This window comes from Phocoena phocoena, chromosome X, assembly GCF_963924675.1.
Source record: "Phocoena phocoena chromosome X, mPhoPho1.1, whole genome shotgun sequence".
Taxonomy (NCBI): Eukaryota; Metazoa; Chordata; class Mammalia; order Artiodactyla; family Phocoenidae; genus Phocoena; species Phocoena phocoena.
The window spans coordinates 96,958,587-96,982,194 of record NC_089240.1 but is presented as its reverse complement, the minus strand read 5'-3'; the positions used below and the strand labels follow the sequence as shown (position 1 = coordinate 96,982,194).

At 35.4% G+C, this 23,608-nt stretch overlaps 1 protein-coding gene across 1 annotated transcript in view; it reads right to left on the bottom strand.

Moving 5' to 3' along the window:
• Positions 1–972: 972 nt before the first annotated feature.
• Positions 973–23,608, bottom strand: part of HTR2C (5-hydroxytryptamine receptor 2C) — a 99,574-nt gene continuing 76,938 nt past the window's right edge. Inside the window, exons 3-4 of the mRNA XM_065900789.1 lie at positions 21,954–22,154; positions 973–1,796 (exon numbers count right to left, since the gene is read on the bottom strand). Of these exons, the coding sequence (XP_065756861.1) occupies positions 973–1,796; positions 21,954–22,154 (1,025 nt within the window). The remainder of the gene's footprint in view (positions 1,797–21,953; positions 22,155–23,608) is intronic.

Below are 23,608 nucleotides of genomic sequence, written 5' to 3'. Positions count from 1 at the left end.
CTATTTTAATAAGGCTCAAAATGCTAATTTCATTTTGTGTGTAGCACACAAACTTCCAGGATCCTGAGATCAAAACCCAATTGATGATGAATCCTGGATTGGGAAATAACTCTGGGATTTTGTTTCCCAGTTTAATCATGGAATTAGGTATTTACTAAGGACCAGAATGAAAACACTAATTCCAGTTTGCTTGTCATTATAATCAGAATTTGAACATTGTCTGTAAGAAGTGAAAAGCAGTTATTGGTGTATATATCTCGTATCATCCTTCCACTTCTGTAGTCCTGGTTAACCAGCTGCTATGTTAAAATACCACTGTCTGGTGACAGACATTGCAGTAAAATATCAACAGAACATTCTGACAATGTCAAAATTTCCCCTATGTGTGACAACAAGGCTAAGTTCTGCCTTTGACTCACTAATAGTTATGATAGATTATCAGAAGGCAGAAGCTATCTTACTGTGTTTATGTGTGTAGATGAGCCGAGCAAGAATTTAAAGTGTATATTTACTGTTAACCCAGAAAATAGATTTCACTGAATTTGTTCAATTTTCGCGTGGTTGAAATGTAACCACTGTCCTGTGCATCATTCTGGTCTCCTGCAAATGTCACCTGAGATGAAGATCAACACTTCCGTATGTGAAAAAGAAAAAGAGAGAGAGAAGAGGGAAAGAAAGAAAGCAAGAAAGAGAGGGATGGAAGGAGGAAGGAAGGAAGGAAGGGGGGAAAAAATCAACATGTTTGCATCAAACAACCAAAGTAAATTATTCTCAATCTATTATAAACAGTAAATACAGAACCCTAAATCTCACTACTGTAAGCATGATTGTAAAGTACAGGATTGCAAAGCTATATATAAAAACAACTTTTTCAGACAGCAATATTTACATTAGGTTATGACCGACAGAAGAATTATAGAACAATTTCCTACACTGTAGCTTTACTGTAGGAAAAGGCTGCACCGCTCTTTCTTACACGCTACTAATCCTTTCACTAACCACATTGGAGGGATTAACTGGTAGCTCCAAATTCTCGATTTGCATCTCGATACCGGCCTCCTGGTCATCAGCTTTCTTAATCACTGGTTCATTGGTGTGCCGGTAAATGTTAACATTAAGCTCCCTCCCAGACAAAGCAGTGGCAGCAACTCTCGGGATTTGTCTGATCGGAGGCTTTTTATCTGCCTTATAATTGCAGCGCAAATAGTTGGAGAAAGCCCTTCGGTAAACTTTGTTGAAAAGAGTGTACACCAGAGGATTAATTCCTGAACAAACATAGCCAATCCAAACAAACACATTCAGAAGTTTTTCCATTAGCTTTTGATTACAAGCCTTCCCACAAAGAACCGACAGGATATTAGTAATAAAAAACGGGCACCACATGATCAGAAACACAAAGAAAACAATGCCAAGGACTTTCGAGGCTTTCCGTTCATTGTTGATAGCTTGCATGGTGCCCCTTGGCCGTCTTTCCTTCTTCTTCCTTCGGCGTGGGTTCAAATCTTGGTTAGGGTTTGCAGAGTTCTCTTCATCAGTATTCCTCTTGCAGCACTTCAGGAAATCCAGGCTAATTCCAGGCGGTTCCTCCGTGTGGCCGTGCAGTAACATCAGAGCTTGTCGGCGAAGGACGTGGATCGTTAGACAGTATGTAATCACCATGATCGTCAGCGGTATGAAGAAAGCTACGAAGGACCCAATAAGAACGAAATTTGGGTCATTCAGCACGCAGGTGTTGTTGTTGATGAACACCTTGTCTTCATCCCTCAGTCCAATCACTGGGATAGGAACTGATACACCTACAGGAACAGAAAAGAAGGTAGGACATTGTTACAACATATTGAAGGGTCGCACAGATTTGTACAGTGGGATGCATTTAATTGCATTTCACTGAAGAAAATTTAGATCTATCTGTTGAAGGCTATTCACAGCATAAATGGGTAGTCACATGAAAGAGTAGCAGTATGATATCAGAAAATGACAGCTTTTTTCAAGTTAGGAATGCCTTCTCGCCAAATTTCCTGTAGAAGATGTGGAATTATCATTATTGAGATAATTATAGGTATGGTTGTGCATAAGAGTGATTCGTGTCTTTTTTGTTTTATCTCCAATTCCTAGAACTGTCCTGGCTCATAGAAAGCACTCAATAAATATTTGTTGAATGAGTGAATAACTTCACATCTATACTCAATGACGTCAATAAATTCAACTGTTCATTTTTAAGCATCTTCCAAATGCAATAAAAATGATGTGTATGCCACCTACAAGAGTAATTATAGCATATCAGGGTTGGCTGAGCTTTTAGCCAAGGACATCTTTTCCTGAGGAAAGTGGTCAAGAAGAGGAACTTCTGTGTGTGTGTCCTTTGGAGACAGGGCCTAGGAGCTCTGGAGTTACTGGAGATGGAGAGGATAGTATGGCCCCCAAACAGGAATTAGATCTGACCACAGTGTGGACATAATCTATGCAGAAACTGAAAGGGTTGTCTTTTTAGTAAGCATTTTCCTGAGACTCTGTGCTGAAGCAGGGTCAAGAGACAGATAGAAATGCTGAGTTGGGAAAGATACAGTCCTCCCATTTCTGTGTGGAGTTTTGAACTCTTGTTTTTTAAGAATACTGAGAGGTAGTAATTTGGTAAGCACTTCCATTAATAAAGAAGCTCACAGACAGAAGATATCAACAAGGAGGTGGGAGCAGAAGGTGATCTTATGCCTGAGCATAAGTAAGAAACCTAGAAATTTTTAGAAATCATTATGGTAGATCTCGAAGAGGTCCTACATTAATAAGTAGGGATAACTTGCAAGTGAAATTCAAATTTTAATGTTAATTTATTCTCTCTTGTGTCCACGGGAACTTGAAGCCTGGGAAAATTCAGACTGCATTTTTAGGATTCTATCAGAGATTATTATGAGGAATCCTGAGCTGGTGGATATCTGCACTATGAACTGTGAGAGGGGATAGAAGCGCACTCTCAAAGATCATTGTTGGCTTTAGGGAACAGTGACAAATCTGAAACTGAAAGTCCCTATAGATTGTCTTTTTTTTTTTTTGCCTCACAGCGTGGGTGGTGGGATCTCAGTTTCCCGACCAGGGATTGAACCCAGAATCCCAACCGCTAGGCCACCAGGGAACTCCCCTACAGGTTGTCATAACACACTTTGTCAGGTATAGAGTGTTTGGCTGGATGATCAAGAAGGAAATAAATGGTAAATGTTTCTTTGCTAAGAGCTCGCTGAGGATATTGATTGGTAATTAATTTCTAGGAAGACATGAGGAAGAAAGAGTCTTCGGAAAGTGATCTTTACGCCTTCTAACTCAGACCCTGAATTTCTTAAATGACCGTTTTTTTTTGTTTGTTGTTTTTTCTAGAGAAAGAGGCCAAGTGATGGTATGAGAACCAGTGATAGATGTGACAAGACTTCTTGGGGTATTGGTATATGCCTGCAACCCTGAACCTGGGCATGCCATTCAAGAAAGTAAAAACGGCTGTGAAAACTAGGAGACACTGCAAACAGAAAGTGTCCTCAGGTAATACAGTGCAGGATCCAGTGAAAAGACCTTTGAACTCTGGATGGGAAGAGTGGCAAGTATCAGAAGGTAATATTCACCCAGTTTGATGAACCACGCAGATTACATTTCTTAAGAGTTATAAAATGACAGGTAAGAATGTGGTCAGTTTGTACTGTTAGGATCTTTATTCCAAAAGTTATAAATATGAGGGAATATCTAGAAAGAGTGTAGATCCAGCTTGCCTGAAAAAAGTCAGTATTGGCTTTATCCTTCATGAAATGTTTTAGTGAGGATTAGGCTGCAGGAAGTTTTCTGGAGTTAAGGAAGCTAATATGAGATTAAGAAAAGAGGGACGGGTTACTTAAACACAAATCATTTACAAGAGAAAAAATTAGAGAGAGAACCTAAGATTAAGAGAGACTTAAAAGACCTATCAAGCATTATAATATGTGGACCTTCTTGGGATCTTGATGCAAATAAATTTTAAAAAATATTCACGACACAGGTGGAAATTTTGAACACTGTTTGGCCTTTTGATGATATTAAATAATTTTTGTTCATTAATTTTTAAAAGTGATGTTGATATTGTGGTTCTGTAGAAAAAATCTTATATTTTTAGATATAGAGACTGAAGTATTTAAGGATAAAGTATTATGATTCTGAGGTTTATTTCAAAATAATATGGGAGGGAGAAGTGGATGGAAGTATGGATGAAAGAAGGCAGTCCATAAACTGATAAATCTTGGAGCTGGGTAATGAGTACATGGGTCTTTACTATATAATTCTATCTAACTTTACAATCTTTGAAAGTGTCTATAACAAAAGTTTAATATTTTAAAAATTGAAGAAATTAAAAGAAGACATAGAAGTCCTTTCTGAAACAGAGAAAGAAATGACTGTTAGACCTCAGATCATAAAAATCTCTAAGATTTACTACCACTGCTAACTTTGGAAGTGATTATTTCTAGAGCAAAAGTCTTGGCCTCCTGAGTGGAAACGCTCAAAATTTTCATATAAATATAGAGAAGAAGGTGGTTTTCTGACAAAATGTTGGTAGAAAACTATGTTATACTTTCTCAGGATCCTATAGCAAGACCAGAGGAGGGGTATAGTGGAATGGCTCCCCTTCCAAACTGCCCCCCCCCCCCCCCCCCCCCGCCCCTGCCCTCTAGCAATGTGAGAACCAGAGCCTGAGGCTAGAAACTTGATCTGGGGAGTTTGCATTCATTCTGGAGGAATCCTGACAAGGGTAGACATATCTACACTCAGAAAACAAGTGCTGGAGTGGAGATTCAATTCCCAAGGAAATGCTGCACAGTATTTTAGGTATTTCTAGATATCTGAAGTTTCTAGGGAAGGCCTCACACTCTGATCAGAAGGTCAGTGGAAGTCAGCATTACTCAGAGCCCAGCTCTGAACTGGTATTAGCTTGTTTCTGTTAAAAGATTTATTCACTTTCCTAAAGGATTCTTGGGCCTAAAAGTAAGCCTGTTGAGAGACAACAAGAGAGGGTAGCAGAGTGATCCCAGATGAGCTAAAGGAGTTATTGGGTATGTGAGGCCAATTTTATCCCTGGCATCTATTTGTATAATTTTATGTACATTGAACAAAGAGTGATTCCAAGGCTGCCTTTTATTGAGTCTATCTTGTATGCCAGGCATTGAGCCATGCATATTACTGACATTAAAGATATAAAATGTATTATCTCAATTTGGTTAAAACTCCTAAAATACAGATATTATTTGGTGAAGGAGCTTAACCATTTTACCAAATCTATATCATCACTAGTTTTATTGGTTTTTGGTTTTTTAGAAACTGTGAATGCAGTCAACAAAACAAGAAACTTAAGTTCTTTTGTCAGTATCTGGAAATGAAATGTAAATAATAGCAACTAAAGCAGCATTAATAGCAGTACCTATTGTACAGATTATCTTAATCAATACTTAAAAAAAAATTAACAGTATATGTCAGCAGTTTTCAAAGTGTGGTTCAAGGACCCTGGGGGGCCTCTGATACTCTTTTAGAGAGTTTGCTATGTTTCCCTTTTCCAGCTATTTATCTTTAAAACTGCATTTTCTTTATAAACTTCAACCCAAATAACATAAAACAGGTTGAATGCAGATACATAAATGAGAATCCAACTATATTTCCCTAAAACTAAATATTAAAGAGATTTTAAAACTGTAAAACAATGTCGGCCTTCTCTCAATTATTTTTGGGAAATATAGTTTATTTTTATAAAAAAATTTACGTTGACATTAAATGGATTCATTACTGTTATTTAAAATCAAATGATTCATAAATATGTTAAACATTTCTCAGTTTTAAGTTATATTATAATAAATATCAATAGATATAATCCACACAAACAAAACCTCTTTGAGGTCTTCAATTATTTCGAAAAGTATAAATAGGTCCTGACACCAAAGAGTCTGAGAGCTGCTGTTCTATATTAATGGATGAAGTTACTTAAGCCCTGGAGAGTTAAATTCAGCAAATTTATAAAGTCTTTCTCAGTATTTTAAATTTGTCAGCTAGTAGAAATTCAGGTGATGTTATGTCAGGGTAAACATAAACAACATCAATAATAGCAACTAAATATTTTACATGCATCATCTCACTCATTGTCGTAAAAATTATGAAAGGCGCATGTTATTTGGTGAAGTTAACTTCAGAAAAGTTAAATTAATTTAGCAAGTATAATGGAGCAGTCTTTGATATTTTTAAACCTTTGATATGTCCAAGGAGAAAAAGTGAAAATGAACTCCAAAGAAGATATACAGATTGCCAACAAACACATGAAAGAATGCTCAACATCATTAATCATTAGAGAAATGCAAATCAAAACTACAGTGCGATATCATCTCACACCGGTCAGCATGGCCATCATCAAAAAATCTACAAACAGGGGCTTCCCTGGTGGTGCAGTGGTTGAGAATCTGTATGCTAATGCAGGGGACACGGGTCCACACCCTGGTCTATGAAGATCCCACATGCCGCGGAGCAGCTAGGCCCGTGTGCCACAACTACTGAGCCTGCGTGTCTGGAGCCTGTGCTCCGCAACAAGAGAGGCTGCGATAGTGAGAGGCCTGTGCATCCCAATGAAGAGTGGCCCCCACTTGCCACAACTAGAGAAAGCCCTCGCACAGAAATGAAGACCCAACACAGCCCAAAATAAATTAATTAATTAAAAAAAAATCTACAAACAATAAATGCTGGAGAGGATGTGGAGAAAAGGGAACCCTCCGACACTGTTGGTGGGAATGTAAACTGATACAGCCACTATGGAGAACAGTATGGAGGTTCCTTAAAAAAGTAAAAATAAAACTACCATACAACCCAGCAACCCCACTACTGGGCATATACCCTGAGAAAACCATAATTCAAAAGGAGTCATGTACCACAACGTTCACTGCAGCTCTGTTTACGATAGCCAGGACATGGAAGCAACCTAAGTGTCCATCGACAGATGAATGGATAAAGAAGATGTGGCACATATATAAATGGAATATTACTCAGCTATAAAAAGAAATGAAATTGAGTTATTTGTAGTGAGGTGGATGGACCTAGAGTCTGTCATACAGAGTGAACTAAGGCAGAAAGAGAAAAACAAATACCGTATATTAACACATATATATGGAATCTAAAAAAAAAAAAAAAAGGTCATGAAGAACCTAGGGGCAAGATGGGAATAAAGACGCAGACCTACTAGAGAATGGACTTGAGGACACCAGGAGGGGGAAGGGTAAGCTGGGACAAAGTGAGAGAGTGGTAGTGTATATATGGATATATATACACTACCAAAAATAAAACAGGTAACTAGTGGGAAGCAGTTGCATAGCACAGGGAGATCAGCTCAGTGCTTTGTGACCAGCTAGAAGGGTGGGATAGGGAGGGTGGGAGGGAGGGAGATGCAAGAGGGAAGAGATATGGGGATATATGTATAACTGATTCACTTTGTTATAAAGCAGAAACTAACACACCATTGTAAAGCAATTATACTCCAATAAAAACCTTAAAAAGAAAAAAGAAAGAAAATGCCAGGTATAAATAACAACAATTGCAATAATAATAACTACTTTTTACTGAGTGCTTTTTATTTGTCACACGCTGAGTCATGTGTTTTATAATTATTACATACTTTCATATATTATTTAATCCAGACAAAAAACATAAAAAGGAATTATTAACTAGAATTACTAAGTCTTTCTGAAATTAACTTCAATTAATCTACATCATCTTTAGAATTTTAGAAAGAACAAAGATAAGTTATAATTCACATTCAGCTGAAAATATCAGATACTACTTCAACCAATAAACAGTCAAATATTTTGCATGCATTATCTCATTTAGTTCTCAGAAAATCCTGTGAAAGTGATTATTATTCATTAAGGTACTTAAACTCAGAGAGAAAAAAATACTTTCAATAAACATGTGGAGTCTTAGCATTTTAGGAACACTGAATTCAGTAATAGTTATAGTTCAAGTTTTTATTGAAAATATGTGTTACTATGGCTACCACGACTACTATCATTTATTGAGTGCTTACTAACTTTGGTACTGTATCTGCAGTATATACTTTATATGCATTATTTTATTCTAGCCTCATAAGAGCCATAAAATAACTTGGTGCAGTTATTTTACTTCAGATAAGGCAAGTAAGTTCAGAGAATGTATAAAGATGTTCGCATTATTTCTTGAAGCCTTGAATTCAAGCAACACAGATCAGTTCTCTTCAATCAGATAATAATACCATATGCCAATCATTCTTAGATGTACATTTCTTTTAGATTTTAACATCTTCTAATGTGTGATGCATCTTACAATTGATAGTATCTTACAATTAGTGTTGGCCAGACAGTAGTCATTACATAGCATTACATTGTCAGCGTATGTGTGAGCCTGGTCTGATAAACTTCTTTTGACATCTTCTGGTAAGATCAAAATTACCAGTAGCAAAATTTGCAAAGTGGCTATCAGCAGCATGGTAATAGTTCACTGTGAACGAAAAATTATGTCGTAACATGCAAAAAGAGGGAGTGTTCTGAACAAGGCATCCTCAACAGCATCAAATGTCACAGAAGGGTCTAGAATTTGAAACATTTCCTCTGTCTTTGAAAATGAGGTCACTGGTGATTATAGAGAGAACAATTATAGTGGAGTAGTGAAGACAGGAAACAGATTGCCAAGAGATGAATAATAAATGGTAATTAGATAGAGGAAAGAGAGATTATAAAATACATTTCCTGGAGCAGATTGACCAACATCAAAATGAAAACATAGATTAAGGGAATTTTTTACTGAACTGCAGGGCTATCTCCTAGATATCTATTTTCATGAGTTTTTCATGGAGAGGAATTTTTTCAAGGACACCTAGGAGGATGACACAATGTTAGGCTGATGGGAATGGTCCCTTGCCTCACGGAGTAATAAGTGAGTCCCTTGACAATGGGAATTGACAGCAGAAGATGAAGGAACTATTTTCAGAGAAGAACATAGAAGACAACACAAACACAAGCAGTGCTTCCTTAGTTCTCAGGTGACAAAGTGTGACTGAGAGTTGGAGAAATATTTTGCATACTTTGGCAGATAAATCAGTATTGTGATGATGCAGTGGGAATTTTAAGGAAGTCATAATCAGGTTGAGAGTCAACTTTGAACTTAAGGAGTTTTTAGCTTTGAGAAGAGTAGGAACCTAGGCATGCATGAATGAAGGATATCGAGTAAGGAAAAGACCTTAAATGACTTTGAGGGAAGTGGAACTAAAAGAAGAAGATTCTTCGTAAGCAGGAAAGCATGAGAAGACAGTTCATGAGGTGACAAAAGGAATGCCCAGGGTTTGTAAGATAAACTTGGGTAAGTGTTTCTGGACAGCTGGGTGTTAAAAAGAAATAGCAAGCACCAAATGGAGTCATCTGCCTCCATGACAGCAAACCAAGGCTTAATAGCAGTCTCAACTTCTCCCAATAATGTGACACTTTTTTTTTAACATCTTTATTGGGGTATAATTGCTTTACAGTGGTGTGTTAGTTTCTGCCCCATAACAAAGTGAATCAGTTATACATATACGTATGTTCCCATATGTCTTCCCTCTTGCGTCTCCCTCCCTCCCACCCTCCCTATCCCACCCCTCCAGGCTGCCACGAAGGACCGAGCCAATATCCCTGTGCCATGCGGCTGCTGCCCACTAATGTGACTTTTAAGCAATCTGAAATTTCCTGGTCAGCACTAATGAGGTAATCTGCATAATGACCCCTTCCATTACCTTTTCCCTCAAAAGAAGATGACCTAACCTGAAATAATTATTTTCTTTTGCTAATAACTTCCTTGCCCCACTCTCCTTCTGCCTGTAAAAACCTTCCATTTTGTCCAGTCCCTTGAAGTGCTTATCTATTCACTAGAAGGGATGCTACCCAATTCATGAATCATTGAATAAAGCCAATTAGATCTTCCAATTTACTCAGTTGAATTTTATTTTTTTAACAGTGAGGGAGGTCCTAGGGAGGTCCAACTATAATATGGCTGAGTGCATGAGGAAGTGAAATTTGAGATAACATCGAAATATGGCAACATTACTACTGATGGGTAGCAGAATATGCCACCCCAAAATATGCGTCTTTGGCATAAGGATTATTTTGAGTTATTTTGAGAAATGACAGACACAAGAGAAGCTCTGAAAACAGCCTAAGAGAAATTTGCATTTACAAAGGAAATCTCCGTTCGTAAACATTTTCCTCTCTGTACCTGGAAGAGAAGGATGACTAAATCATAAGAGAATCTTATCAATGGAGAAGAAGCCCACTTAATTCTGCATAACAAACCTAACCCTTGTTTACCTAGCTTTTCCTGGTCACCTCTTATAACTGGTTTCCCCCACCCCACATCTTTATTTGTCTTTAGCTGAAGATGGTATTTAAGGTGATGGCTTATACCATTTGGGGTAGTTACTTAGTTTTTCTGGGTATCTCCCATGTATACATAACATATAAATGTTAATAAACTTGTTTGTTTTCTCTTTTTAAACTGTGTTTTATTATAGGAGTCTAAACCCAAAACTCAGAAGGGTAGAGGGAAAATTATTTTTCCTCCCCTACATTGCTCACAAGCTAATGAAGATTGAGGAAACTAAGATTATATTTAAGGTGCAATAATATGCTTACACATTAAAGGTGAAAGCCAATAGAGTGGAAGAGCTTAAAGATACAGAAAAGAAAGGTTAAGATGTTAGATAAAGGTCCCTGAGGAGGCAAAGTTGGAAAAATTACACTAGGACTAAAGACTGGTTGTTCCTTTCTATTAGAAGACATAGTAGTATGAATGGGTGGCAGAAATTATTGGGCCTTATACAAAAAGGTAGAAGAGAGATGAGAAGAAAGTGTTAAATGGCAAAAGAACAGAGTTGTTAACTGGATGCACAAAGTGATTTAAATGTATATCTGTTGATTCCACAAAGCAGTGAGAAATAAGGAGAGTAAATGCAGATAGATGAGTGTGGATAGTCAGCTTTCTTAAAGATAAAATCAGACAGTTGAACACACTTACATGCTATTGGAAAAATATTCAGGAGAGGGAGTTTGAAGATGTGGAGAAAAAGACATTGAGTAATGGAGCCAGACCCTGAGAACTTGAGAAGAAATAGACTCATGGGTTCCAGGAAGAAAGTCAAGACTTGGGTAGAGGGTGGCCTCAATTCTCTTGTAACAGGTTAAAAAAAAAAGATTATTATACAAGGGAAAGAATTAAGGGAAGAGTAGAGGGGATTGGGAGAATAGACAGATTTTTTGAGCCATTCAGAAGTTCCATTGATAGGATATGGTGATTGATAGGATGTGGCATGTGAGGGAGAGGCAAGAGTTAATAAGTAAATGAAAATTTCTGTTCTGTGTCATTAGGTAGATGGGGATGCCATTAAGCACAAGAACATAGATGAAGGAGCAGGATTTTGGCAGTGAAAGTAATGGACTCACTTTGGATTGTGTAAAGTTAGAGATGTTTGTGAGTATCAATATGGAATTCTCTGTGAATATAGTTGTTTAAAACTCAGGAGACAGGTGCGGTTGGGAACAGGATCTTTCTTATAAAGGGAAACTTCAAGGTCATGATCTTTTAGGGAGAACTTTGGTGAAAAGAAGTCATACAAAAATCTAGGGAAAGGGTTCCAAACCTTTTTGTACCTAAGGATCTCTTAGAATAATGTTTTTAATGTATAAAATAACATACAGGAGATTGCAAAGGAAATAAATTATTTTGACATTCTGCTATCAAAATATTAAAGATAAAATTTAGAAACAGTAATATATGCAGGTTTTAATTAGCACATTAAATAACAAAATCTAGTAATGGGCCTAACAGCTCCTGAAATTTGAAATAGTGATGAGCATCTATCATGGCAAGATATCTGCCACAACCAAATATGATTTTCAAGTATTTGTAATGCCTATTGGTGATACTGTTACAGATATTGCAAATTACTATTTTGGTTTATTGCTTACATTTGTAATTGAAGTAAATCCCAAATTTCAGTTATAAGTTAGTTAAAATAAAGATGCAGGGAGGGAGTGGCCAAGATGGTGAAGTAGAAAGACCCTGAGTTCACCTCCTCTCATAGGAACATCAAAATTACAACTATTTACAGAGCAGCCATCAATGAGGACAACCTGAAGACTGGTAGTAAAGATCTTTTACAACTAAAAATATAAAGAAGGAACCAAAATGAGACAGGTTGGAGGGGTAGAGACACAATATAGTCAAGACCCAGCCCCCTGGGTAGGTAACCCACAAATGAGAGGATATTAAAATTGCAAGGGTTCTTCCCAAGGAATGAGTGGTCCAAGCCCCACGTTGGGCTCCTCGCCCAGGGGGCTTGCACCAGGAAGACAAGTCCCCAGAATGTTTGGCTTTGAAGGCCAGTGGAGCTTACTTTTGGGGAGGGCTGTAGGAAAAAGAGACTCTACTCTTGGCACACACAAAGCCTCACAAGCTCTGAGACCCAGGGCAGAGGCAGTAATATGAAAGGAGCCTGGGTCATAACCACTTGCTATCTTAGCCTCCTGGAGAGGCAGGAGAAAACTTGGATTTCTGATGGTTACATAGAAATTATCATTTTTTCTTACTCATCAATCACTATGCATAAAAATCTGTACATTTTATTGTATGTAAATTATACCTTGGCAACAAAAAATAAGGCTGCACCAAATACATTATACAACTGTTTCTATTTACTGGATAAGCTAAAGTGCAAAGCTACAATCTTTAAGAGACAGGAAGCCCATGTTTGAGCTCCCATTTACACAAGCTTCCTCCTGATGAGCAATTTTGAAACTATGTTTTAAGGAAATAGAGCCCAGTCAAAGTGTAGCACTTTTGCTGGGAAGTTGAGACATAAATAACATTTCAGAGCTGAATGGAGACTTAAATTTGGATGTTATGCCAGGAGAGAATGGACAGACACACAGGGGATTCTCTGAAACTTGCATAAAATTTCTTCTCATGATTTTGGCCAACTCCTGAGATGCAAATGACCTAGGTAGGCCTCTTGGGGTCCTAGCATATAGCAGACACTGGAAGGCTGGAAAGCAAAGCTGAGACTTTAGAGATCGTATACGCATAGTGGACCGTCTTTGGAAAATACTCAGGGCCTTTAGTTGAGACTGAAGTAAGGCTATGCACTAGGAATCTAATACAGTATCCAGGTGGTATGCTGATAATTTAACTTTCAGTTAGAATAAAATTTAACACTTACGAGAGAAAGATGACAAAATCAAGTGCTTTTATAATATAATACCCACAATGCTGGGCATACAATTAAAAGTACTAGATATGCAAAGAACATTGAAGCAGTAACTGCTGATCAGAAGATGAAAGAGTTAATAAAAGAGACCCTGAGGTGATTGAGTATTGCAAAAAGAATAAGAAAAGAAAAAAAGACAGAAAATAACAACAATAAAAAAAGGGACAAATAATAAACAGCAAAAGATTAGTTTTAAACCCAACTATACCAATAATCACATTATATATAAAAGATATAAATATGAGCAGTGGAGATAGCAAGATTAGATAAATAAACAAGACAACCATATTTTATCTATAAGAAACCTAGCTTAATTATAAAGACAAAAGGAGGTTAAAGTAAAGAATGATGATACAAGTGAAGGTGACATTAGTGGAAATGGTGATAAAGACATAAAAATGCTCTTATCTATAAAAACAATGAGAACACTGGAAAATATTGTCAAAATCAACCTATCAGAACTCCAGAAATATGCCAAAGTCTTTCAGTAATTTGGGGAGTATTTATTCAAGAAGAAAGCTCTACTTCTGTAAGAACAGTGTTTTGTGGAATTTGAACTTGCCTTATTCTCATTCTTTCATTCAAAATTTGTACAATTTTTTTTAGAATCCACATATAAGTGATATCATATGATATTTGTCTTTCTCTGTCTGACTTACTTCACTCAGTAAGATAATCTCTAGGTCCAGCTATGTTGCTGCAAATGGAATTATTTCATTCCTTTTTATGGCTGAGTAATTTTCCATTGTATATATGTACCATATCTTCTTTATCCACTCCTCTGACAATGGACATTTAGGTTGCTTCCATGTCTTGGCTATTGTAAATAGTGCTGTGATGAACACTGGGGTGGATGTATCCTTTTGAATTATTGTTTTCTCCAGATATATGCCCAAGAGTGGGATTGCTGGATCATATGGTAGCTCTATTTTTTGTATTTTAAGGAACCTGTATACTGTTCTCCATAATGGTTATACCAATTTACATTCCCACCAACAGTGTAGGAAGGTTCCCTTTTCTCAACACCCTCTCCAGCATTTATTGTTTTTAGATTTTTTTATGATGGCCAGTCTGACTGGTGTAACATGATACCTCATTGTAGTTTTGATTTGCATTTCTCTATTAATTAGTGATGTTGAGCATCTTTTCATGTACTTTTTGGCCACCTGTATGTCTTTATTGGAGAAATGTCTATTTAGATCTTCCACCCATTTTTGGACTGGGTTGTTTGTTTTTTTGATATTGAGCTGCATGAGCTATTTGTATATTTTGGAGATTAATCCCTTGTCAGTCGCTTCATTTGCCAATATCCTCTCCCATTCTATGGGTTGTCTTTTTGTTTTGTTTATGGTTTCCTTTTCTGTGCAAAAGCTTTTAAGTTTAATTAGGTCCCATTTATTTACTTTTGATTTTATTTTCTTTAGGAGATGGATCAAAAAAGATATTGCTGCAATTTATGTCAGAGAGTATTCTGCCTATGCTAAGAGTTTTATAGTATCTGGCCTTACAGTTAGACTCTTAATCCATTTTGAGTTTATTTTTGTGTATGGTGTTAGGGAATGTTCTAATTTCATTCTTTTACATGTAGCTCTCTAGTTTTCCCAGCACCACTTACTGAAGAGACTGTCTTTTCTACATTGTATATTCTTACCTCCTTTGTCATAGATTAGTTGACCATAGGTGTGTGGGTTTATTTCTGGACTCTCTATTCTGTTCCATTGATCTGTATGTCTGTTTTTCTGCCAATACCATGCTGTTTTGATTACTGTAGCTTTGTAGTATAGTCTGAAGTCAGGGAGCCTGATTCCTCCAGTTCCATTTTTCTTTCTCAAGATTGCTTTGGCTATTTGGGGCGATGCAGAGATATACCATGTTCTTGGATTGGAAGAATCAAAATTGTCAAAATGACTATACTACCCAAAGCAATCTACAGATTCAATGCAATACCTATCAAATTACCAAGGCATTTTTCACAGAATTAGAACAAAAACTTTACAATTTATATGGAAATACATGAATTAAAAAAAATACACAAGCTATGAAGACTAATTCACAAAGAAAAAGAAAATATGAATAGACCTGTTACAGTAAAGAGATTCCATTTGACATTAAAAAAACTCCACTAAGTACTGCTCAGGCCCAAATGGCTTCACTGGTGAATTCTATCAAATATCTAAAGAATTAACACCAATCATTCAAAAACTCTTCCAAAAAATAGAAAAAGAAAGAATATTTCCCATCCCATTTTATGGGGCTAGTATTACTCCTGATACCAAAAAAAAGACAAAGATGTCATATAAAAAGAGAAACCACAGACCAGTACTTTTTCTTAATATAAGTACAAAAATCCTCAACAACGTACTAGCCAACCAAATCCAGCAACATATAAAAATGAGTATACATCAAGACCCAGGGGAATTTATCCAAAGAATGCAAGGTTGTATCAGCATGTGAAAATCGATCAATGTAACGTGATATTAATAGAATAAAGGACAAAATGCAATGTGTTTTTATGATAAAATAGTGACCATACAAAAAATAGAAGGGAACTTCCTCAACCTCATACAGGACATCTGTAAAACACCTACAGCTAACATCTTCCGCAGCATGTGGGATCTTCCCGGACGGGGGCACGAACCCATGTCCCTTGCATCAGCAGGCAGACTCTCACCCACTGCGCCACCAGGGAAGCCCTACAGCTAATATCTTACTTCATTATGAAAGACTGAAAGAGGAATTTTTGGTGAAATTAAACTTTCAAAAATATGAAACACACACACACTGAGAGAATGATTATTTCTGGTGGAATTATTGATAATTACAAAATATTAGAAACAAATGCTCATACTACACAGGAGACTGGTTAAATAAATTACAATATATCTATAAAATGCAGTACTAATGAGCATTTTAAAAAGGAATTTGGCTTTTAAACAGAGTGTTTAGGTCATTTACATGATATTTGGGTTTACATCTACCATCTTACTATGAATGGATAGAGAGGGATTCCCAGGACATATTACAAAGTAAAGAACAGCAAAGTGTTAACATGTATGTAGTATTTTATCTTTTATCTAAGAAAGGAGAAACAAGAATATATATAGTTTTTTGAAAAAATAAACTTCGAAGTGTAGTCTAGAAATTATTGAATGGGTTAACCAAGGGAGAGAAGAAAGAGTGACACTTCTCTGAGTATACTATTTGCATACTTTGGAACATAATATTAAGGTCTTACATATTAAAAAATAAAGGCAGCAAGGTAGGGTAAATCAATACTGAATGCATACAGAAACCAAAAAAATCCCTAACTTTAAAGAATTGGTAACAGAACCACGCAGAAGAAAATATCCATATTAACTGTAATATTTTGAACAGAATGCTTTGACATATAACCTCAGTGGGAAACATTCTAAAGGCAAAAAAAAAAAAAAAACCAAAAAACCAAAAAAACAATTGCAATACAATTTTAAACATAGCATTTTATTTATTTAGTGGTATAAGGATAGCATTTTTGAAATGAATTTTCATATTGTAGGATTTAGAAAATATAAATATTAAATATATTGATGCTTTTGAGGATCAGGTTACTCATTGTGAGAAAGGTGAGGAATAACAAGGAATTGGGAAGGTAGCAGAAGAATCCTGTGTTACTGGATTGGAATTAAAGGCATAGATAAAGCAATGAGTGTACCTAGATACCATATCTGTTTGTAAAACCTCTGACCACTAAAAAAACCCAAGGGTTCCTTGTATGAAATAACTGATTTCAGAACTGGGACATGGAAAATAAAGGGTAAATCTGGCAAAATCAACAACAGAAAGTAAGAAAGTGCTTAATGTGCTGATGGGACATAACAAAATGAGTTATCGGACAAATCTGGGACAATTTGAGCGTCAAAATAATTAAGGACAGTAATGAATTAAGTTATATTGATTACAAAAGAATTCAAGAGTATTTACCAATATGAATAAATGAATAACAAAGTGGGAGGGAAAACCTTCCTTACAGTACAATGCCAACTAATAAAGGAAGAAAGAATAATAAAGTGAGAAAAAATCATTAGTTTACAATCACATAATAATAAATGGTTCAGAGAAGAGTCATCAGTGTATTCTAAATCCATTGGGTCATAGTTTATTGGAAAATAATTTCTTAATTTCCAAATATATGTAGATTTTTCTAGTTACCTTTTGGTAAACATTTCTATTTCATTTGAATTTGAATTACTTTATGATTCCAACACTTGAAATTTTTTGAATTAATTTATGGCCGAATATATGGTCAATTATGATAAATATTTCTTATGCAAATGATAGGAATATGTATTTTTCACTTGTCCATTAGTTCAGCTTTTTTCATTGTCCTCATACAATCACTGAAAAGGGTGTGTTAAAATTTTACACCATTATTGTAGACTTGCCTATTTGTCCTTACAATTCTGTCCATGTTTAATTTAGTAATGTTGAGGCCATAATATTATATACATACATTCATTATTCTGTGTCTTCCAAATGAATTAACTCCTTCATAATCATGAAGTAACCTTCTTTCTTTAAAATAATTGATTTTGCTGAAAAATCTATTCTGATAGATTACTACTATAGCTATACAGTCTTTCTGTTGGTTAGTGTTTGTGTGGAGTACCTTTTTAATCCCTTACTTTCCTTATGATATATATGTGTCTTTAAAACACATTGCTGGATTATTTTTTCAAATCTTATCTGACAGTCTTAGAATATTTAGTCCCATTTACAATTAATATAATTATGGATATATTTGGTTTTAATTTTGCCATCTTAGTATGTGTTTCTATATTTTCCCACCTGATCTGTGTTACTATTTTTTATCTTTTATTGCCTCCTTTTGGATTTGTTATATTATTCTCTAATATTCTTCTAAAAATTTGGAAGGTAAACGTTTCCTTTCTATTAGTGATTACCATTGAATGGACAGTTATACTTTATTCATCAAAGCTTAATACTAAGTATCATTTTTATTTTTCTCCTGGACAATGATAAAAGTTTACTTTCAACCCTCTGTTCTTATATGCTATTGTTTTGTGTATTTTAGTTCCATTAATATACTGAATGCCATAAGACATTATCATTATTGTTTTATACAGTCAATGTTTATTTATATTTAACTACACATTTACCATTTTCATTGCACTTAATTGCTTCCTGCATCTCCAACCTTCCTTTTGTGGCCATTTTCCTTTGTTTGAAGAACAACCTTTAGTATTTTGTTAAGCAGGAGACTGCTTTTGTCACGTTCTCTTAGTTTTTGCTTGATAATGTCTTTATTTCACTTTGATTCTTGAGGTATAATTTTGCTGAATATATGATTCTAATTTAGCATTTACTTAAAAACAATTTTTTTTCCACCACTCCCTGTGCCATGCGGGATCCTAGTTCCCAGACCAGGGATGGAACATGCGCCCTCTGCAGTACAAGTGTGAGTCTTAACCACTGGACTGCCCAGGAAGTCCCAGTATTCACTTTTCATCAGCACACTGACACTATCATTTTAATATCTTCTAGTTTTCACTGTTGCTGTTGAGAAGGCATTCATCCATCTTATCGTTGCTCTACTGAACTAACTTGATCTTTTTTTCTTTAAGGTTGATATATGTTTTCTCTTTTTTTGCAATGTCATGATGATGGGTCTAAATGTTGATTGTTTTTTATTCATTCTGCTTGAGACTTGTTGAGCTCTTTAAATGAGAGAATCGGTGTTTTTCATCAATTTGAAAAGCCATTATTTCTTCAAATATTGCTTTTCTGCCATTCTTTTCTCACCTTATGGAATTCTTCTCACATTGTACTGTATGTCCATTATCTTCTTATTTTCTCTTTTATATCCTTCTGATTTTCCTTGCTTCATTCATCACAGTTTCTTCTGACTGACCTCCAGTCATGCTCTCTTTAGCCATGTCTAATCTGTCTTTGAGTTCTAAGGTTTTCATATGTTTGAGCTCCAGGTTTTCTCGTTGTTTCTTATATCTTAAATGTTACCCTTTACAGCTTGCAGTTTCTCACTGAAATATGTAAGTTCAGCTTGTAATTTACATGTTCACACTACAAATAGTTGTTTAAAGTCTATGTCAGGTAATTCAACTATCTTGAGTGCCTGTGGGTTCATTTGTATTATCTTTTATTGTGTTATATCTATTTCATTTGTCTTGTTTCTTCATGTGTCTGTTTATCATTGTATTTCAGTTACAGGAATTGAAAATTATTGAAAGAAGTCATTTGAAGCCCAGGATGATAAGGATTTTTTTGTTTATACCAAGAAAATTGGAAAGGTGAAGACTATGAAATCACCTTAATCCAATTTCCAGGCTCAAGATTATTTTGCTTAGATGGGTGGCTTGAACCAGGCCTGAACTCCATGCCAAGGATGGTTTAACCCTGGTTCATCCTTACTTCTAGTGTACAGTCCTTTGGGATCCCAAACTAAGCCCAAGTTCGTTGACCCTTGCCAGGCTTGTGAGACTTGAATGAGCTTCTCAACCTGTCATCACATCTTCAGGTTTGCAAATGCCTCATTAGCAGACGTGACCCAAAAGTCATAATCATTTTTCCTGGATTTCTGTCTTTTTATGGATGTCTCACTATCTTTTTTTTTTAACATCTTTATTGGAGTATAATTCCGTTACAATGGTGTGTTAGTTTCTGCTTTATAACAAAGTGAATCAACTATACATATGCATATATCCCCATATCTTCTCCCTCTTGTGTCTTCCTCCCACCCTGCCTATCCCACCCCTCTAGGTGGTCACAAAGCACAGAGCTGATCTCCCTGTGCTATGTGGCTGTTTCCCACTAGCTATCTATTTTACATTTGGTAGTGTATATATGTCCATGCCACTCTCTCACTTTGTCCCAACTTACCCTTCCCCCTCCCTGTGTCCTCAAGTCCATTCTCTACATCTGCGTCTTTATTCCTGCCCTGCCCCTAAGTTCTTCAGAACCTTTTTTTTTTTTTTACATTCCATATATATGTGTTAGCATACGGTATTTGTTTTTCTCTTTCTGACTTACTTCACTCTATATGACAGACTCTAGGTCCATCCACCTCACTACAAATAATTCATTTTCATTTCTTTTCATGGCTGAGTAGTATTCCATTATATATATGTGCCACATCTTCTTTATCCATTCATCTGTCGATGGACACTTAGGTTGTTTCCATGTCCTGGCTATTGTAAATAGAGCTGCAATGAACATTGTTGTACATGACTCTTTTTGAATTATGGTTTTCTTAGGGTATATGCCCAGTATTGGGATTGCTGGGTCGTATGGTAGTTTTTATTTTTTTAAGGAACCTCCATACTGTTCTCCATAGTGGCTGTATCAATTTACATTCCCACCAACAGTGCAAGAGGGTTCCCTTTTCTGCACACCCTCTCCAGCATTTATTGTTTGTAGATTTTCTTATTAGCTTCTCAATGTTTATAGTATTTTCCCCATATTTTTGTTGTATTTAGCACAAGAGTCAGTCCAAATTACCCAGTCTGCAATTGTTAGAAGGTGATGCTTTTAATATTCTGATTTAATTTAGCTGTGTATTCCCTTTGTAAGTGCCGTAAGAACTGGCATCTTTCTAGAGAAGGTCTTCATGATGGAGAGGGTAAAATGTGTAAGTCCTTGAATATGTAGGTCAAATTGTGTATATAGATTCACTTTTTTTTCTTAGAGAAATTTCATTGTTTTTTATCCAAAGGGGTGTGTGTGTGTGTGCATTCACCTATAATAGAACAATCTTAAAACTTAAATTTATTTTATCAGTGAACCCAGAGTCAAGATCTTTAGATGATATCAGTAAAGACATCTTGATATTGTAAAATTTATCAGAATCTTTTACAGAAACATAACTTTGAAGAGGAATTATTTAATGAGACACTAAATGTACGTTCCAACTGGAGGAGAAAAAAAAGGAAAAAATGGATTGTAAAATCCCTTATATTCCAATTGGTTAAACTTTGTGACTTGAATATTAGTATTGTTGAGCATGAATATTTTAAATAAAAGCAGTAAGATGATCATTTCTCTCCCATTAACCTCCCCCAAATCTTTAAAGAAACCAATAGATGTTTTTGTTTCTGTATAACCAGAATTCAAGGAGATATTTAAAAGTGAAGGGGAAATAGTATATTTTAGGTTGATTAACAGCGTAAATTTTGACATGTTTACTTTGTGAAGATTCATCTTGCACTATAAAGTTTTCCACTGAAGATATAGAATTAGAATAAAAATATTAAGATTAATATTCTGGGATAGATTGATCTCTTCTAAGATTTAAAAGCTGCATTTTAAAAATTTAGATTTTACCATGTATCTTTGTTATCTTCAAATCGTTTTAATTATCTCAAAGGTTATGTGTCTGTGTTGCAGAATTCATTGGCATTTTTGACACATAAAATAATTTAGCAGGATAAATGGAAACTTTACATTTGCATATTTATATACTTTACATTTCTTACATTATTGTTAACCTAAATATCAGATAAATAGGTTAAGAATAATTATTAAATAGAAGAATCCCGATTAAACGCAAATGTTACCAGTCGACGTCTGTACGTTGTTCACAGTACATAATCCGAAAGTATTGAGCATAGCCGCTGCAATTCTACTGGCCAAGAAAGTTAATTACCTAAAGAAATTGCCCAAACAATAGCAATCTTCATGATGGCCTTAGTCCGTGAATTGAAACGGCTATGCTCAATAGGATTACGTATTGCTACATACCGATCCAGCGAAATAGCGCAGAGGTGCATGATGGACGCTGTAGAAAATAAAACATCTAAAGAAATCCAGACGGGGCACAAATATCTAGGTAATGGCCAGACATAATCTGAAAGAGAACAGAGAGAAGACAAGAACATGTTATGTAAATTATACCAACTGTAGTTTTAAATTTAGTCTACGTATTTTTTCTTCTCATAATCTAAGTTTATAAAAGAAAGTAAAATTTGGTAAACATTGTTTTCCATAGTAATGATATGACGATGATGATGATAATGCATTCAGTGTTACATACATTATTTTTTATTGAGGTAAAATTTACATATTATAAAATTAATCACTTTAAAGTGTACAATCTAGAGGCATTTAGTCCATTCACAACATTATGCAACCATCACCTTTTTCTGGTTCCAAAACATTTCATCATTGCAAAAGGAAACCACTACCCATTAGGCAGTCACTCTCCATTTTCGCCACCACCCCCAGCCCCTGACAATTTCTTATCTGCCTTTTGTCTCTTGAATTTAGCTAATCTGGTTATTTTATGTAAGTGGAATCATATAATAGGCGACCTTTTGTGTCTGGTTTCTTTCTTTTTGAGGTTCATCCATTTTGTAGTTTCTATCAGTACTTCATTCTTTTCTATGGCTGATGCTCTTATCAGTTGAAATTTTTTTGCATGCTCTCATAAATGAAATTTTCTTAATTTCCTTTATGGATTGCTCATTGCTCCTGTTTAGAACTATACCTAATTTTCATGTATTAATCTTGAAACCTTCAACTCTGCTGAATTCATTTATTAGATCTATATTTTTTTGTGTGGGTTCTTTAGGATATTCCATATGTAAGATCACATCATCTGCAAAGAGAGGTAATTTTATTTTTTCTTTTCCAATTTTCCTCTGCCTTTAATTTTCTTTCACTTGATTTCTCTAGATAGAATTTCCAGTACAATGTTGAATATAAGTAGTGAAAGCAGATATCTTGTCTTTCTCCTTATCTTAAAGAATAATCTTTCATTATTTCATTATTGAATAGGATATGTTAGCTGTGGGTTTTTCATACATGCCTTTTATCATGTTGAGGAAGTTTCCTTTTATTCCTAGTATGTTCTGTGTTTTTAATGATGAAAGAGAGATTTTGTTAAATGCTTTTTCTACATCATTTGAGATGATCACGTGGTTTTCTTACCTTCATTCTATTAATGTGATGCATTACATTAATTGATTTTTTATGTGCTGAACCACCTTTCATTCTTAGGATAAGTCACACTTGGTCACGGTGTATAATATGATGCCGAACTTAGTTTGCTAGCATCTTGTTGAGGATTTTTGCATCTATATTCATAAGTGATATTGGTCTATAATTGTCTTTTCCTGTGATGTCATTATCTGGCTTTGGTATCTGGATAATGCTGGTCTCATAGAATGAGTTACAAATGTTCCCTAATCTTTTATTTTGTAGGAGTTTGAAAAGTATTGGTATTAGTTCTTCTTTAAATAATTGATAAAATTTGACCAGTGAAGCCATCTGGTCCAGAACTCGTCTTGTTGGAAGATTTTT